General features: G+C 51.5%; 10 protein-coding genes across 10 annotated transcripts; 7 read left to right on the forward strand and 3 right to left on the reverse strand.

Annotated features, from left to right (window-relative positions):
• The first annotated feature begins 25 nt into the window (after window positions 1-25).
• Window positions 26-1,177, forward strand: BKA58DRAFT_122672 (cel1 protein precursor). The gene is made up of 3 exons (XM_046164191.1): window positions 26-276; window positions 336-600; window positions 657-1,177. Exons 1-3 carry the CDS (start codon window positions 173-175, stop codon window positions 1,002-1,004), a joined length of 717 nt encoding a protein of 238 aa, XP_046027458.1. The 5' UTR covers window positions 26-172; the 3' UTR covers window positions 1,005-1,177.
• A 1,059-nt stretch (window positions 1,178-2,236) lies between these two features.
• BKA58DRAFT_437464 (uncharacterized protein) lies at window positions 2,237-2,947 on the forward strand (the record flags this gene model as incomplete). Its single annotated transcript, XM_046173495.1, has 3 exons — window positions 2,237-2,435; window positions 2,491-2,577; window positions 2,691-2,947. The coding sequence occupies 3 exons, from the start codon at window positions 2,237-2,239 to the stop codon at window positions 2,945-2,947; spliced, it is 543 nt and encodes a 180-aa protein (XP_046027459.1).
• On the reverse strand, window positions 2,874-4,024 carry BKA58DRAFT_122776 (glycine cleavage system H protein, mitochondrial precursor). The gene is made up of 3 exons (XM_046164194.1): window positions 3,690-4,024; window positions 3,564-3,626; window positions 2,874-3,483 (listed from the first exon to the last, which is right to left on the reverse strand). The coding sequence occupies exons 1-3, from the start codon at window positions 3,823-3,825 to the stop codon at window positions 3,173-3,175; spliced, it is 510 nt and encodes a 169-aa protein (XP_046027460.1). The 5' UTR covers window positions 3,826-4,024; the 3' UTR covers window positions 2,874-3,172.
• BKA58DRAFT_437466 (37S ribosomal protein Mrp17) lies at window positions 4,001-4,440 on the forward strand (the record flags this gene model as incomplete). The annotated part of the gene is made up of 3 exons (XM_046173496.1): window positions 4,001-4,024; window positions 4,074-4,105; window positions 4,158-4,440. 3 exons carry the CDS (start codon window positions 4,001-4,003, stop codon window positions 4,438-4,440), a joined length of 339 nt encoding a protein of 112 aa, XP_046027461.1.
• Window positions 4,441-4,668: 228 nt separating this feature from the next.
• BKA58DRAFT_122827 (uncharacterized protein) lies at window positions 4,669-6,688 on the forward strand. Its single transcript, XM_046164195.1, has one exon. The coding sequence runs from the start codon at window positions 4,886-4,888 to the stop codon at window positions 6,365-6,367; it is 1,482 nt and encodes a 493-aa protein (XP_046027462.1). The 5' UTR covers window positions 4,669-4,885; the 3' UTR covers window positions 6,368-6,688.
• Window positions 6,403-8,214, forward strand: BKA58DRAFT_122774 (uncharacterized protein). The gene is made up of 2 exons (XM_046164193.1): window positions 6,403-6,852; window positions 6,917-8,214. Exons 1-2 carry the CDS (start codon window positions 6,499-6,501, stop codon window positions 8,060-8,062), a joined length of 1,500 nt encoding a protein of 499 aa, XP_046027463.1. The 5' UTR covers window positions 6,403-6,498; the 3' UTR covers window positions 8,063-8,214.
• A 218-nt stretch (window positions 8,215-8,432) lies between these two features.
• Window positions 8,433-9,416, reverse strand: BKA58DRAFT_122836 (uncharacterized protein). The gene is made up of 2 exons (XM_046164196.1): window positions 9,138-9,416; window positions 8,433-9,084 (listed from the first exon to the last, which is right to left on the reverse strand). Exons 1-2 carry the CDS (start codon window positions 9,168-9,170, stop codon window positions 8,449-8,451), a joined length of 669 nt encoding a protein of 222 aa, XP_046027464.1. The 5' UTR covers window positions 9,171-9,416; the 3' UTR covers window positions 8,433-8,448.
• A 647-nt stretch (window positions 9,417-10,063) lies between these two features.
• Window positions 10,064-11,621, forward strand: BKA58DRAFT_379911 (uncharacterized protein). The gene is made up of 4 exons (XM_046169854.1): window positions 10,064-10,760; window positions 10,814-10,942; window positions 11,003-11,136; window positions 11,202-11,621. The coding sequence occupies exons 1-4, from the start codon at window positions 10,442-10,444 to the stop codon at window positions 11,511-11,513; spliced, it is 894 nt and encodes a 297-aa protein (XP_046027465.1). The 5' UTR covers window positions 10,064-10,441; the 3' UTR covers window positions 11,514-11,621.
• A 111-nt stretch (window positions 11,622-11,732) lies between these two features.
• Window positions 11,733-12,804, forward strand: BKA58DRAFT_419014 (uncharacterized protein). The gene is made up of 2 exons (XM_046172695.1): window positions 11,733-12,035; window positions 12,091-12,804. The coding sequence occupies exons 1-2, from the start codon at window positions 11,921-11,923 to the stop codon at window positions 12,711-12,713; spliced, it is 738 nt and encodes a 245-aa protein (XP_046027466.1). The 5' UTR covers window positions 11,733-11,920; the 3' UTR covers window positions 12,714-12,804.
• Window positions 12,805-12,958: 154 nt separating this feature from the next.
• On the reverse strand, window positions 12,959-14,430 carry BKA58DRAFT_122860 (uncharacterized protein). The gene is made up of 2 exons (XM_046164198.1): window positions 13,694-14,430; window positions 12,959-13,620 (listed from the first exon to the last, which is right to left on the reverse strand). Exons 1-2 carry the CDS (start codon window positions 14,145-14,147, stop codon window positions 13,088-13,090), a joined length of 987 nt encoding a protein of 328 aa, XP_046027467.1. The 5' UTR covers window positions 14,148-14,430; the 3' UTR covers window positions 12,959-13,087.
• Window positions 14,431-14,651: the final 221 nt, after the last annotated feature.

Raw genomic sequence — 14,651 nt, forward strand, 5'->3', positions numbered from 1 at the left:
GTCAGGAAGAGGTGAGTGGTGGGCTGTGGTAATGTGATCATCAGGGATATTGGAGAGTAGTGGTGGGCGTAGACGTAGGGCGGTGCTGCAACGACGCGAGTATATAAGGCTGGGGTGAAGACGGGATGGAGATCATATCGCACCTCGAAGCATACATCTGTTCGCCTTCAACATGCTGTTCTCAAACGTCTTTCTACCCACGGCGCTACTCGCAGCCCAAGCCGCAGCCCACGGCGCCGTCACCAGCTATGTCATCGACGGAGTGACCTACCCTGGGTAAGCCCTACCTCAACCTCAGCGAGACCATCAATACACGTTTCTAACCTCCATCCCAGATATGAAGGCTTCTCGCCTTCCTCCTCACCCAAGACCATCCAACGCCAATGGCCCGACTACAACCCCACCATGAGTGTCAACGACAAGAAAGTCATGTGCAATGGCGGTACCTCAGCCGACCTCTCCGCCAAGGTAGCAGCCGGCGGAAAGATCCGCGCAAACTGGAAGCAATGGACCCACGAGCAAGGCCCGGTTATGGTCTGGATGTACAAGTGCGCTGGCGACTTTAAGAGCTGTGACGGTTCTGGAAAGAAATGGTTCAAGGTACATACCTTGTCAAGTCTGATACATCCAAGTCTCCTACTAACGACGCTGGCTAGATTGATCAAGAAGGCATGACCGCACCTCCCCTCTCCGGACGCAGCTGGGGCACTGCCAAGGTGCTCAAGAACTTGTACTGGGAGTCCAAGGTCCCCGCATCTCTCGCACCAGGCAACTACCTCGTTCGTCACGAGCTGCTTGCTCTTCACCAGGCCAATTCCCCTCAGTTTTATGCTGAGTGCGCACAAATCGAAGTCACTGGTTCGGGTAGTGCTTCTCCGAGTGGTGATTACTTGGCAAACATCCCGGGATACGCGGCGCAGAGTGATCCGGGGATTATGGTTGATACGTATGGTAGCAAGGCTACTACGTATACTTGCCCGGGACCTAAGGTGTGGTCTGGATAGGTTGTAGGTAGAACGTGTGAGTTGTAAGGAAGGGAAAGGTGGACGGTGGAGGATGAATTCTGATTAGTGGTTTGGTGTGTACATAGCTATGAGTCTCCATCGTGTACTCTATCCAAAACCAATATCTCGGTCCTCTCTACAACCACCCTCTTTTCTCACATGCCAATCCATGTATCACCCCTCTCTTTCCTCTCCCTAATAATCCTCCCCACCTCCATCGCAATCGACTTGAACAAGCCCTTGGCCATTTTCCCTCGTTCGCCCGCTTGTTCCTCAACCAACACCCTATTCTCGTGCACCAGGAGCATGGCATACTGATCATGGCCCCGCATAGAGGTCGATACGTCAATCTTTGCATAGCCCTTCAGAGTAAGATCGGAAGGGAAGCAATTGTTTACGACGAGGAAGGATAGGTTCTCTGAATTTGACGTTAGTGGGTCGTGCTATGAGGACTACAGAGTAGGTAAGATGGCATGATGGGATAGGAGTCCAGTCGAACTAGGTTGGGAGATTGCGCACCTATGCTGCTTTCCAGCCATTTGTCATCATCGTCCTCGTCGTCGTAGATAGGAATGTAACGTGAGAATGCTGACTTGATTTCGACTGCGACTTGCGATCGTGTGAAAGTGGGCTTCGGGAAGGACTTCAGCGCCACGACCAGCGCGTTCAACCTTGACTCCAAGGAGCTTGGAGATGACGGTTGATCGGGATCTGCAGTTGGGCTTGTAGTGAGGGTGATGTCGCCGGGTGTTGAGGGTCTGCCGTTTGTCATGTTGGAGTTTTGATTAGATGTCGTGGTCAGCTTCATGCCTCAGGAACATGTGCCGTGGTTTGGTTTGTAAGTATTCAGCTGGATTATCGAGGTATTGGTGCGGGCGGGGGTGTTCATATATGTTCTTTCTCTCAAAAGGTTAGAAGCGTAGAGTAACTCAGTTATGTGAACCTTGGGACGCTTAGGAGAAGTTCGTGGATTCGCCATACTTCTCATTCGAGACCATATTACTGTTTATGGGTCGTATGAACTGCGGAAGGTGTGATCAGCTTGTCGTCTCTGACGCGTTGAAGACGTGACCTGGGTATCCTCGCTTCCTGAACATATCTCCCAAGGTTCGCATGGCAGCAAATAAATGTGCGGTATTGAACATATTGTATACAAGCACAATGTGAGCTGTCCGTCGATCCTCATTGCAAGAACACACACTCTCCAGCGCAACAGTCCACCACAATGCATCATGATCTTAACCACAATATGCGTCTTGTGCATGCTCCCTCCCGCAACCGTCATCGGATGCATCACCCTATTCATGGGCATTGGAAAAAAAGAGAAAACCTCGAAGTCCACAAAAAGCCCACCGAAGTCGCCATCTACTTCCACCGAGGCAGCTCAGGAAGTCGCAGAGCGCGAAGATACGAGACTATGGCATGCCAACGGTACGTTGGTTCCAGACCCACTTTAATGAGAGCGCACCCAATTAACAAGACACAGATCGCAAATATCTGTCGCTACAAGACATCTCCATTGGATTTAACGAGCTCTTGCTTCGGGTCTCTAAGTCCGATGTTAGCTTGACCGGTGAGTAACTCCCTCCTCGCCATGATCGGCTCATTCATTTCCCTCGCTTTTCGCTCGATCGGCCGATGCTGTCGTATTCAGATGATATGTATATTTACTGACTCCTTGAACAGTAAATATGGCCTGGCTGTATAAGCAAGGCTACTTCCCTCAGCTCGATATCAGATCGGATGTCTATTTTCGTCTGCGGAAGATATGTGGTCGCCCCGCCCGCTACAGCGCTTACGTTATGTATCTTGTCGTTAATGGCAAGATCGTCCTTGAGGGCAGGGGCATAGGGAAGGAGGAGGCTTTTTGTGGTCTGCGTTTGGGGGTTTCGGAGATGATGACTGAAGCTGTGGAAAGGATTTTGGAGTCGGAAGTGGCTTAGGAAGGGGAAGACTGTTGAGAATAGAAATGTGCGAAAGCTCTGCAACGTTAATGCGATGCTGTATGTTCGTCAACACTCTGTAGTCTCTCTCGCAAGTGTGTCGAATTCGATGGCAGGTGCACGGCAAAGTGAAATTTTGGCTGAAGTTTCGCATTTCATGTTGAAGTATGCGCCTAGGTGCCTGTGTCCATACATTCTTCCTCCCTCAAACTCTTTTCCGAACGTCTACTCTTCAGTGAACTCGGCATACTCCTCCTTGGTCATGGTCTTGCCGCTTGGCTCTCCAGATACAGTGATCTTGGCGATCCACGCCTCGCCTTCGGGGTCCTTGTTGACGTTGCCCGGCGTCTGCTCTAGCGCTGAGTTGACTTCCGCGACGGTACCAGAGATGGGTGTGAGGATGTCTGATGCAGACTTGACGGACTCGACAGCACCAATGGCGTCGCCTTCACTAACATCCATTTCGATCTGGGGCAGCTCGATGTAGACGACGTCGCCGAGGGCCTTTGCAGCGTATTCGGAGATACCTAGGGTGCCTACGCGATGTGTCAGTCACAGAGCGCTTGGACAGTAAGGGCGTATGGGGATGTGGGGATGTGGGGGAGGGTGCGCATACATGTCTTGCCGTCCGCAGACATCTCAATCCACTCATGGTCCTCGGTGTACTTCTTCTCCTTCACTGTGCTCAGTCAGCACCCATGCTCGCCTCTCAATTGCTTCTCAGAGCTTCAGATGTGCGTACGTGCGGCGGATACCGAGAATAACCGTTGCTTCTGAGTCGCCTGCTGCCACCTCTGGCAGACGAAAGGTGACGGCCTCCTCGCGGCGGCGGAGGTGAATTGGCGCGCAGCGCGTGCGATTGAAGTCCGGGCAGCCATTTCAGCAGATTGTGTGTGAGTTGTGAAGCTTCAAGTTGCGGGCGCTGGAGAGGTGATAGCACGCGCCAAGACGTTGGTGGAGCTCCTCCGCGATTGCGGAAAGGTTGGCCGCATTCGAACACTTTTCGCGACGGAAGGCACGACGGCAGCAACACCACGGCGCAAACGAGGCAAGATGCTGTATGAGATGATCGGAGTGGTAAGAGGAGTGTCGCATTGATCACAAGAGTATGTGCTAACAAGTGCAGGTACGGCCTGGCCGCCTCTCTGAAGTTAAAGAGTAAATTCGCCCTCCACCATCCCCAGCCAGACACTGACCCGATATGCCCCAGAATCGCCAAAACCGCCGGAAAGATTGTCCTCGATCAACAAGGCGTAGTCCGTGGCGTCTCCAACTGGGGCACCTTCCTCCTCCCCAAGCCAGCGAAGAAGCTGCAAACCACACACCACTACGGCCACCACTTCATCATGCGCTTCGATGCGAGTGCCCGCGCGCAGCACGCTTTACGGCGAACCATGAGTTTGGACCCTCGGTTGATAAGATACAGTGTCGTGAAGATGGGCACCAAGTTCGAGGAGATCAAGGATGTGCCGGGAACAGCCAACTTCAGGTGATGGCATTATGAGCGTTGAACAGAAGAGAGGGATGGTCTACAATGACGGAATGTATCATATGATGTACATGGGTCTCTATCATTATACAGGCTGCATTGCATACGGCGTTTGGGTTATCTGAGGGACGCTATGTCGGTTGAGGTGCGTTGGCACGCACAGGCAAATCAATTGTTCAAAGGACACTTCCTGGGTCAATCTTCGTGCTTCTTGCACTTGCACGCATCGCCAAAGAGACAACGTAGTGCTCTGGGTATTGGGTTTGCTGAGCCTATTGACGATCCTTGTCTCGATCGCGGCTCATGGTCGAGCTGCTCTCGCTACCGCTTCCTCTTGGCGGAATGTGCGGGTCCATGGTTCGTTCCTTCGCTAGTTATCCATCATCACTCAACCACTCCATCAGAACACTCAATCTATCCCGCAACCCGTCACCACTTACAACATTGCCATGATGGGGTTTTTCGATCTGCCCCAAGAGTTACGAGATGAGATTTATACCTACTATGCTGCCCAGGATGGCGGCTATCTCTACAATCAGCGCACGCGCAGGCTATGCACAGCCAACGGCGATCCAATTGATCTCTCATTCATGCAAACCTGCAGTCGGGTAGCCCACGAGTTGAGACCGGTCATCTTCCAAACGAATACCGTCACTTTCCGGACGGGATGGGTCGACCGTGAGACGAGCGACAGAGCCGCGTCCTTTGCAACTGCTCTGGAATGGATCTATACGAAGTCCGCCTACCAACTATACAGGGTTCGTAAAAACATCACCGACGATATGATTGAGCGTGCCGGAGTGAACTTTCCCCAATGTCTCCCGCTGCTTTACCGCCTTCGCGGAGGTCATGCTAGGATTGCACCGACCCCTTTGCAAATGGTGCATGACTGGAGACTCTGGTGTCATTCACCTTCAACTCATCGTAGATTCATCAAGTTCATGCTGGCCCTGGGAAAGGGGACAAAGAGGTGGTGGGAGTTTTGGAAAGATGACGAGGTTCTCGGGCAGCGGCCTGAACAACCGAATGTCGCATCACTGCTCGTTGGGATCCCTGACCCTTGGATGATACCCAACGCAGCAGATATCGCCTCGCTGAAAGAACAATGCATCTGCTGGAGTTCGCCAAAGAGATACAGTCCCATGTATGACGACGGTCCCACCAAACGCTACTTTTCCGCAGCTGCGCTTGCCATACAATTTCTCAATGGTCTGGACCCGAGCATTCTATCCGCTATCCGCAATGTTGTGCTTGATGAAGTCCATGCCAGTGTAGCAAATCCGGAGTGCCATGGCCTGGGTCTGGTTAGCATTATGGAACAGTGTCCCCGCATCAGTATTAGTCGCCAAGTGGATACAAAGACTACCGCCATCACCGGCAACGTCGGTCAGCCCTATTTCGGGCAACTTGTAGATCGCTACAAAGATGGGCAAACCTGGGACATCGACGGAAAGATAGACCGAGTGCGCGTCTCTCAGGCCTTCGCGCGGTGGTTCGAGGAAGCCGTTGCTCTCTCATCGAAATTGTCTCCCGATCGCTTTTCTCTGACCTTTCACTCCAGGAACACGGCAAGTACACTCGCTCTCCTAGAGCAAATGCTCGAGGATGCCAAGTGGCAAAGAGCACTCGAACCGCTCGCTGCGCGTCCTATAAGCCCGCTTAGTCTCATGGATAGTTGCTGCTTCTTCTCCGAATCATTTGCACACGTCATGCGAGAGATACAACAACGCGGAGGCAATGTCCGTTTCGACATAGGCAACTTGAGCGCCTGTGATAGTAGTACGCCAATCCCAGTCGACCAGGAAAGCACGCCGGCCCAAACAGGAGGGCATTGGATTGCAAAATTTCAGGGTACGTATATCGAGCCATTGCCGTATTGCGGCCGCAAGGACTTACTACAGGAATACACGGAGGACGAGGTGCAAGACTAAGAATTGCGCATCACCTGCCATTTTACTAGCTACGGGCGGAACGCGCTGTGCTGACGCGTGCACGAACGCGGAACCCTGAGACCCCGCGTGAGCACGTGATTGGTGCCTGATGCTGGCGCCGCTAGTGGTCCATGACCATTGCGGCCTCCACCGTTCTGCAATCATACCCCACCGACTCTTGCATCGTAGGGAAGCTATCTAGCTACATTGTCGCCATGCAGATCGCCCAAGTCGAAGTGCCCGCCGAGGTTGTCGGGATCATTGCACATCATCTATTCTGCCTCGAAGGTATGCAGGGAACGTGGAAGCTGCGTCTCGTTTGCACCACTTTTGCGAGCGCAATAAAAGACGACATACTTCTTTACCAGACGGAAGAACTACGGTATGCGAATGGGCGCTGGTGTGGTAGCATTATGTCGCATTTAATGCCAGAATGGCTCTACTACCGAGTCAAGAAGCCTGTCGACAGCATGAGCAGCTTGTCGGTACGTACATCTAGCGCTATTGCGTGGGACTTTTCACTCATTCTTTTACTATTCCCATTACTAGGCCAACATCTTGGACATACACTCATACATTTGTCAAGAGCTGGACATTGCCAAAGCCAAGAAGGAGAAGAAGCTTCTCGATGTATGCGCCGCAATGGCAAAAACGATAACTTTCCCTGACCTCTCCCACGCTATACGGTACCCATATTCTACAGAGAGCTATTGTGATTTGCATCATCAATGGTGCGAAACCGCTTTTTATTCAGGGCTCACATCCGAGGAGAGGGTTGCCGCGGCAACAGCACTTGGTGACTACGAGATGTGCGAAGATCTACTACCACAACTCGGAGAACACGACATGGCGGTTCGACATATGAGTCCGCTTCTTGCAGTAGTGGTAACAGACGATCAAGACACCCTACAACTGATCTTGGATCATGCAAAGCGCCGGCAGGGAAAGAGTACTCTTGAGAGTCTCTACATACCTTATGCTTTCAGGCTTGCGATACACCAACACTCTGCCGGTATTGTCGGTCGACTGACAGAGTTTCTGAAGAGGTCGTACCACGATCACAAATGTGTAAGGGATGTGTACGTGCAGAGTCTGCGAGAAGCCATGAAATTCATCCAGCCTCCGAACGCAGAGGTAGTACGCCAGATAGTGCTACACGCTCCATATGGATCGAGTGTCAGCGCAGACGTCTTCCTCTATGCTTGCAAGACCCATAGCCTAGATATTATCAAAGCCCTGTTATCGGAAGGACAAGTAGATGTCAACAAGGGTTCCGCACAGACGCTGCCACTCCATGTCGCTATCAAGACCTCAGACGACGACACTGCCATTATCGGAGCAGTTCTTGACGCTGGCGCCGACATCAACAAGACGGACTACTCGACTACCAAGTCGAGAAAGTACTGCGGGGTACCAGCACAGAACCAGAGTCCGCTGGAGTTCGCCGCCACTCAGTCGATGGCTGCGGTCAAATACTTGCTTCAGCGAGGCGCTGTTGTGCGTCACGTCGACCTTTGGTACACGATATCGGAAGAAGAGCCATACAACGCTTTGCGGGATGCCAGGATGAAGCAGGGTCGAGATAAGGTCCCGACGTTCATAGAGAGTCAGAACAGAATGGAGCAGGATGAGGAGGCATATCTGCAGAGCGAGGAGGATAAGCTTGAGAAGTTGCGAAGAAAGCATTGGATTTGATGTGTTTGCCGGTAAGCCGGGCAGGAAATCTACATGCGTTTACCTGCGTTCCTGCGTCTCGAGTACGATAGGCTTTCTACCTTTACCTGGCCATGTTGTCACCCCTTTTCTAAGTATTTGCATCAAACCAGAATAGTGAAATTATCGTTACATTTCTTTCCATACAACGTGAAGCAATTCGTGGACACATCTGACAAAGGGAAGTAGCATCGAGTCTTACTGTGATGCCAGCACAATATGGCGTTCGATGAATACAACTAATCATGTAGAGGCTAAACGAGTGTATCTAGTTGGTAAGGTTTCAAGCAGGAAAAGACACTCATCCTATCATCGTCGCCAAAGCCCTAGCATGTGAACAACCTAAGGGCTAGTTCATTCCATCTTCACTATGATTCAGATTGTCGCCCCATATCCCGACGCCCCATATGCCTATTACTCTCACGAAGAGCGTTCTGATACCAATCACGCTCAGTGCCGGTAAAGCGTCGTATCGGCACTGCGCAGCTACTTTGCAGCCTCACCAAGAACCTCCGCTGAATCTGCAGCCTCAATGTCGTCCTCGTAGGCGCTGGCTTTGACTTTGTTGAAATTGTTATCAAACACAGCCGCAGCCGCAGCAGCAGCATCGGCGCGTCTACCAAGCACTTCTGCTGAATCTGCAGCCTTAATTTCGTCCTGGTAGGCACTGGACTTGACACCGTTGAAGTTGTTATCAAACACCGCCTCGACAGTGTTGGCTCGCCTGCCAAGCACATCGGCCTGACTAGCAGCCTCAATGTCGTCCTGGTAGGCACTGGACTTGACACCGTTGAAGTTGTTATCAAACACCGCCTCGACAGTGTTGGCTCGCCTGCCAAGCACATCGGCCTGACTAGCAGCCTCAATGTCGTCCTGGTAGGCGCTGGACTTGACATTGAAGTTGCCATTGAATAGCGCTTCAGTAGCATCAACTCGTTTGCCAAGCACATCTCCCGAGCTCGCAGCGTTGACATCGTCCTGATAAGCGCTGCCATCACCAGAGACTAGATCCAAGTATCAGCCATCAATTTTCATATGATGTACAGTGCCGACTTACTGATTGTAAAGGCTTGAGCAGCGGCCCCAGCATTCGGGGTTGGCAAGGCCAACGCCATGCCTGAGAAGGCGATCAGCGCAAGCATGGAGGATTTGAATGGTGCCATTGCTTTTAGCAGGTAGAGGTGAAGATGGAAAGATGATTTGATCTTGATCTGGTGGTGATGAGGATTGATAGTCGGTGGATCGAAAGTCAGACAGTGGGACGCTCCAGATTTTATACTCTTGAAGGGTGCGGAGTTCGAAGTAAAGGTATGGTTACAGGCCTAGTTCAACAAATGCGTAGCCTGAATGATACAAGGATGACGAGCATGGTCCAGCAGATGGCATTGTACCTAGACAAGCCATAGGCTTCACAGCGAGCTGCACAAAGGTTACGCACTGAGCTCAGCACTAACGAGTGTGCCAGGATGTCGGTAGTTAGCTGGCTAAGGATTTGTGGAAAGTCTTAGCAATGCTTGTTCACATGAACTGCTGCATATCGCCTTGGCCGCATGTGAAGCATGCGGGTGGCTTCTGCGAGATATTCATGTTGTGTCACCCATTTTACCTAGGTATAGAGGCATCAGTAGATTGCATGCTAGAGGAAGTCTGAAAGTGGAAATATTCCTTGACTGCCAATGTGTACTTCCAGAGAAGATGGTTTGCGCACCATCGGTACCTAGTGATGTCACACGAGACTGTAACTCGTGCACTTCAGTCTCACCTGGGCCCTTTTCAGTAGAAACAGATACCATTGCTGTAAGGCGCTACCAAAGCGGATCGTTAGTAAACCGAAGAAAGTGTTCTTTGAGGTCGTCCAAATCAATCCCCATTCGGAAAGTGCGGGGTGATCCGCTAGCAGTCCGCTCATGCAGGCACCCTGTCGATCTACGTTTTTCGGCGGTCAAACCTCAGGCCACGAATATTACGTTTTGTACAGCACCACGCAGATCTCTTTGTAAGTCTTACACACCAATGATTGATCATATCGCAATAATGTTCGGCGGTTAGATACCATCAGTTGCGCAACATATCGATCTTCTCTTTCGAGCATTCCAAGGTTATTAGTGGTCGAACCTCAAGCCATAGGTACATGACACCGAGTAATGAGGTGTCAGCCTCTGCATACGAGCACACCACAAAGGCCTTTGGATGTTACACAACATCAGCTGTGCGCTACATTCGTTATCATGCTTCCAAAAAGTATGACTCTCATGTACTCTGCTTTCGCTGATAGACGGAAAGTACTAGATTCAGCTGCTTATGTGAGATTGATATATTGTTTGGATCTTTCTCATTGACTATACACAGGGGCAAGAATGTATGCCTCCCATATACACAGGCAGGTGTGTCGGATTGTTCGCCTTGAATCAATTCTCCCATCTCGTTATGTCTACTTCCACAACATACAAGATGCTCAGTCCAAGCTTTTCCGAGATAGATGGCGAAGCATTGCCGTTTATCGAGGCCAAAGAGGAAGAGAGCACGACTCGCCCTCAGAGGAGACAGCAGAGCATAGCTTGTATTAACCCTTTGGTCGCTCTGCCCTGGCTGCTTGTAATCTTGTGCATTGGCTATATACTGGCTCAAGACGTACGATCACCTAGTGAGCTCGAATGTACAAGATTACTGAATCCATACTGTAAATGTCTACCATGTTCAGTACATATTCACGTCTGGACTAACTTCCAAAAGCCCCGTTGATCGAAGCCGGAGTCATTGAGTACTACGATGCCGACTTCGATAATGAGTTCGCTCACAAAACGGCGTATCGAGGACCACCGACAGTGCAATTGGAGAGCGCCTGGGACCGTCTTTGGCGACGTCAGTAAAAACTCATCGACCGACGTATGGAAGTGACTATGCAATACTGATCAGCTCCAGGCGGCTCAACGGAAGTTCCTACGGACCGCATTGGCAAACTAAATCGCTCGTCGTCGAAACTCGTCCACGCCGGCGGTGATCCATCTAGAGGCTATGTCGCTCTACTTGAGGTCTCACATGAACTTCACTGTCTCGTGAGTCACCGCACAAGATGCAAAAGCCACTTCATTCTACGAATCTAATCACTCGCACTCCGCAGAACATGATCAGGCAGTACACCTGGAAAGACTACTACCGCGAGCACGCAGAAGAATTTCTGAATAGCGAAATTGACCTCAATATCACCGATGCCAGGAATGTCGGTGATCGCATGCACGTCGACCACTGTTTCGAAACACTGCGGCTAGTGCTGATGTGCAACGCTGATGTGACGCCCTCGCTGATCATAAACAATACGAACAAGCCTCATGGCACGAAAGCAGATTTCAATACCTTCCACAAGTGCAGGAACTTTGACAGGATAGTGGACTGGCAAGAGAAGCATGATGCCGACTTGCATGAGGAGCATTAGGGCTTCGTGTCGGCCGAAAAAGTCTTTGGTGATGTGTCTGTTTAGTAGAGTGGGTTTGGTCCTAAAATAGCAGCTTTATAATGTAGGCAGAGAAATGAAGACGTTACTATCATGGTTGCAAAGTCGAGTGATACAGTTGACGATCATGCATGCAGGTCCAGCGCGCTAATCCCAGGGTCCAGGTCCAGATCTCCCCCACAAACGTCGTCATCCGTTCCGCCGACCTAAACAGTCCAACAACCCGGTTGCCTTGCCGCACGCGCGCATGTAGCCACGAAAGGCCACCTTTCAGCCCCTCGGTCTTCTGCTAACACACAATTTCGCCCTGTCCTTTCCCCCACAACATACACACAAGTCCCCGAATTCGCCAAACCTCGTACCAACTCGCGCAAAAGACGCAGAAAAGGATGGAGAAACTCAAGGAAGCCGAGACAGTTGCAGCGCAACGCCTGCGCAAAACATTCAAGTACCCGTCCGAATCCGACGATGAAGATACCGTAGAAGCGGGTATGGATGAACAAGGTACCCTTCGCTCTCCTCCATGCCTAATCCCCGCCTTGCTGACAGAACTACACAGACCGCGCAGCCCTCCTCCAGACCCTCAGCACACACGACACATCCACGACGCACACATATACGCTCTTCCTCCTTGCGCTACCCTTACTCCCCACACTCCTTTACATCCCGCGGCTCTTCGCCCTGTCCACCCTCCCGACCAGTCTAGTCGCTATCGCGAGTCTGCTAGCAACAGCGTATACGTTGTATTTCCTGCCGCTACCGCCGACGCAAATGGAGCCAATCGACGGCGTAGATGTCACGCCCTCAACACTCCAACAACCATCGAAAGGGAAAGGGCAGGCTAAGAAACTAGTAGGTGGATATGGAATCTACAACAAGACACCCGCGTGGGAACAACCAACTGAAAAGAGTGTAAGGCGGCCTGTACCTTACATCTCGGAAAAGGCGGCGGATAAGATAGCGGACTCTGTTGTGCCTGTCAACAGGGCCGTATGTGGGCTATTGGCGTTGTATGAGGTCTGGCAGGCGCGTGGCTGGGGTGAAGGGCTCATGGTGGGAGGCGGCTTTTTGCCGGGTGTAATATGCATGATCATCCTGTGGGCGAGGACGGAGTTGAGGATTATTGACATGGATGCGTTGGAGAAGATGAACAAGGGTGCTGCACAGGGGAAAGTAAATTGAGTATGGGTAGGCTGCGAGTTCTGGAGTTGAATCATGGGACGGTCACGACTTAAGATACCCATCAGGAATGCATAATCAGTCTTCTAGCTATAATAACGGTATCATTAGGTTGTATGTATTGGTGAAGGAATATGTCCGTGATCAATGTCATGTCGTGTCGAATGAAAAAGTCCAACGCTGCGCTGTACTATGCTGAGCTGTACCAAAGATGCCAAACCAACGCCGCGCTCGCTGAAAGTTACAGATTCCAAATTTCTCTTTTTGTGTAGCCAGCACTAGACGTGTCATGGGCTAGCCTTTAGGACTTCAATATCCAAGTCGATGTCTATACGTGTAATATCCTCGAAGAGGTCTGAAGCCGATGGAAGAGGTTCCTAACCACGCTTCCAGAACTGGTACTTTTTCTTTTGTGGCTTTTCGTTGGTTTCGCCGACGACCATGTTGCTGTCCCTGATGCCGCCTGCCTCTGTGCCAGCAGCGTCCATGTGGTACGCCTTTTCGTTTCCTCTCTTCTTGCCCTTCTTGACATCTCTCCTTGATGCGCAGCAGCAGCAAAGCCCCATCTGTACGAGCCAGGCAAAGATGGCGAAAGCACTTGCTACCCACATGAAGGCGAAGAGGGTGGTGCCTATCTCAGCCGATATGTTTAGCTCAGCCACACCACCGATAGTGTTGCGGAAGATGATGAACATGACGGTTGCGATGACCGAGGCGACGGTTACGAAGAGGGCATTGAGGAAGGCGAGGATTGCGACGACGAGGGTAAGCCAGCGTGTGTAGATGGAGATGGGCATGACGAAGATGAGGACGAAGGACAAGACTGTTGCGGTGAGGAAGAGACCGAACATCCAGTTGGAGACAAGATGAATAAGGTCGAGAATGTCGTTGATGTCGGCGGGAAGGTTGACTGTAGACATGCATGTTAGCTACTCTATTTCCAATGCATATTATCTAGAACTTGGAGCCGCAAGGCAACTTACTCGACGCTCCAGCAAGAAGCTCATTGCGCAGGATTTGCACAGGGTTGAACCAGTACAGCGTCTTTGGCTCACTACAGAATGTCACGCCCTCGCCCGCGTACCCCTCGCAGAAACCCCATAGCCCAACTTGATAGAAATCATGCAGTCCCAGCGTTTGCGCGATAGTGTTGATAAGAGCGAAATTCGGTACGCTGGCAGGCACGATATGGCTCAAGTCGAGGCGGATAAAGTACCAATCCCTAATAACGGCCTTGTTGCGTACACCGGAGATGTTGACAAGGATCAGGAAGATGAGTGTGATGAAGAGGAAGAAGGATGTGATCAGCGCCCATATTTTGCGTGTGCGAGTTGCGCGCTTGATTTGTTCTTTGCTGAGTTCAGGGACGACAGTCGCTGGGGCCGTTTGCGTGACGGCGGTGTCGTCCGACTTGCGGCGGCGCGAGAAGATGCCCATGATAAACGACTCGGAGACTTCCAGGCGTTGAAAGGGAGAAGAAGCAAGGCGTGCTGCAGCGGAGGATTGTGAGAGAAGAAAGTGAATAAGCAACGACAAGGCCTCAGACGAACGACGTAGAGAGCGAAGATCCGAAACGTTTCGTCGATTGAATATCCAGGCCAAGAATGCCTTGAATCCGGGGCAACGCAATCTCCTACGCGCGTGCAGCAGCAGCAGTCGTGTATTTTATGGAGCCTGGTCGAAGATCGCAAGCTATGACGTATAGGACCCCTAACAGCAAAACTAGACACCGCAAGAAGGCGCTGGCGACGCGGCGCCCTTCTCACCAACGACACACATCGGCACTAGGCCACGCGCCTAAGACAGCAGAGGGCAAATCATCGGTCTGGAAATTGCGCGCGACTGAAGCACCGGCGTGGCGCACGTTTGCTATGAGCATGGTCTGGCCGGTACGCGCGTGCGTGGCTGGTCATGACGTTGCGCTGGGCACTGTTTACTGGT

Source organism: Alternaria rosae (assembly GCF_020736505.1).
Source record: "Alternaria rosae strain MPI-PUGE-AT-0040 chromosome Unknown BKA58scaffold_3, whole genome shotgun sequence".
NCBI classification, from domain to species: domain Eukaryota; kingdom Fungi; phylum Ascomycota; class Dothideomycetes; order Pleosporales; family Pleosporaceae; genus Alternaria; species Alternaria rosae.

What these genes read in the sequence shown, in the direction of transcription:
- BKA58DRAFT_122836 (XM_046164196.1), bottom strand. Translation starts at nt 9,170, where the DNA reads ATGCTGGGGCCGCTGCTCAAGCCTTTACAATCA. An exon ending in TGCTCAAGCCTTTACAATCA is followed by an intron (nt 9,085 to 9,137) that starts GTAAGTCGGCAC and finishes ACTTGGATCTAG; the next exon opens with TCTCTGGTGATGGCAGCGCT.
- BKA58DRAFT_122776 (XM_046164194.1), bottom strand. Translation starts at nt 3,825, where the DNA reads ATGGCTGCCCGGACTTCAATCGCACGCGCTGCGCGCCAATTCACCTCC. An exon ending in ATTCTCGGTATCCGCCGCAC is followed by an intron (nt 3,627 to 3,689) that starts GTACGCACATCT and finishes GACTGAGCACAG; the next exon opens with TGAAGGAGAAGAAGTACACC. An exon ending in GTCTGCGGACGGCAAGACAT is followed by an intron (nt 3,484 to 3,563) that starts GTATGCGCACCC and finishes CACATCGCGTAG; the next exon opens with GCACCCTAGGTATCTCCGAA.
- BKA58DRAFT_122774 (XM_046164193.1), top strand. Translation starts at nt 6,499, where the DNA reads ATGACCATTGCGGCCTCCACCGTTCTGCAATCATACCCCACCGACTCT. An exon ending in ACAGCATGAGCAGCTTGTCG is followed by an intron (nt 6,853 to 6,916) that starts GTACGTACATCT and finishes TCCCATTACTAG; the next exon opens with GCCAACATCTTGGACATACA.
- BKA58DRAFT_122827 (XM_046164195.1), top strand. Translation starts at nt 4,886, where the DNA reads ATGATGGGGTTTTTCGATCTGCCCCAAGAGTTACGAGATGAGATTTAT.
- BKA58DRAFT_419014 (XM_046172695.1), top strand. Translation starts at nt 11,921, where the DNA reads ATGGAGAAACTCAAGGAAGCCGAGACAGTTGCAGCGCAACGCCTGCGC. An exon ending in AGCGGGTATGGATGAACAAG is followed by an intron (nt 12,036 to 12,090) that starts GTACCCTTCGCT and finishes AGAACTACACAG; the next exon opens with ACCGCGCAGCCCTCCTCCAG.
- BKA58DRAFT_122860 (XM_046164198.1), bottom strand. Translation starts at nt 14,147, where the DNA reads ATGGGCATCTTCTCGCGCCGCCGCAAGTCGGACGACACCGCCGTCACG. An exon ending in GCTTCTTGCTGGAGCGTCGA is followed by an intron (nt 13,621 to 13,693) that starts GTAAGTTGCCTT and finishes GCATGTCTACAG; the next exon opens with TCAACCTTCCCGCCGACATC.
- BKA58DRAFT_122672 (XM_046164191.1), top strand. Translation starts at nt 173, where the DNA reads ATGCTGTTCTCAAACGTCTTTCTACCCACGGCGCTACTCGCAGCCCAA. An exon ending in GACGGAGTGACCTACCCTGG is followed by an intron (nt 277 to 335) that starts GTAAGCCCTACC and finishes CCTCCATCCCAG; the next exon opens with ATATGAAGGCTTCTCGCCTT. An exon ending in CTGGAAAGAAATGGTTCAAG is followed by an intron (nt 601 to 656) that starts GTACATACCTTG and finishes GACGCTGGCTAG; the next exon opens with ATTGATCAAGAAGGCATGAC.
- BKA58DRAFT_379911 (XM_046169854.1), top strand. Translation starts at nt 10,442, where the DNA reads ATGCCTCCCATATACACAGGCAGGTGTGTCGGATTGTTCGCCTTGAAT. An exon ending in CTGGGACCGTCTTTGGCGAC is followed by an intron (nt 10,943 to 11,002) that starts GTCAGTAAAAAC and finishes GATCAGCTCCAG; the next exon opens with GCGGCTCAACGGAAGTTCCT. An exon ending in CACATGAACTTCACTGTCTC is followed by an intron (nt 11,137 to 11,201) that starts GTGAGTCACCGC and finishes CGCACTCCGCAG; the next exon opens with AACATGATCAGGCAGTACAC.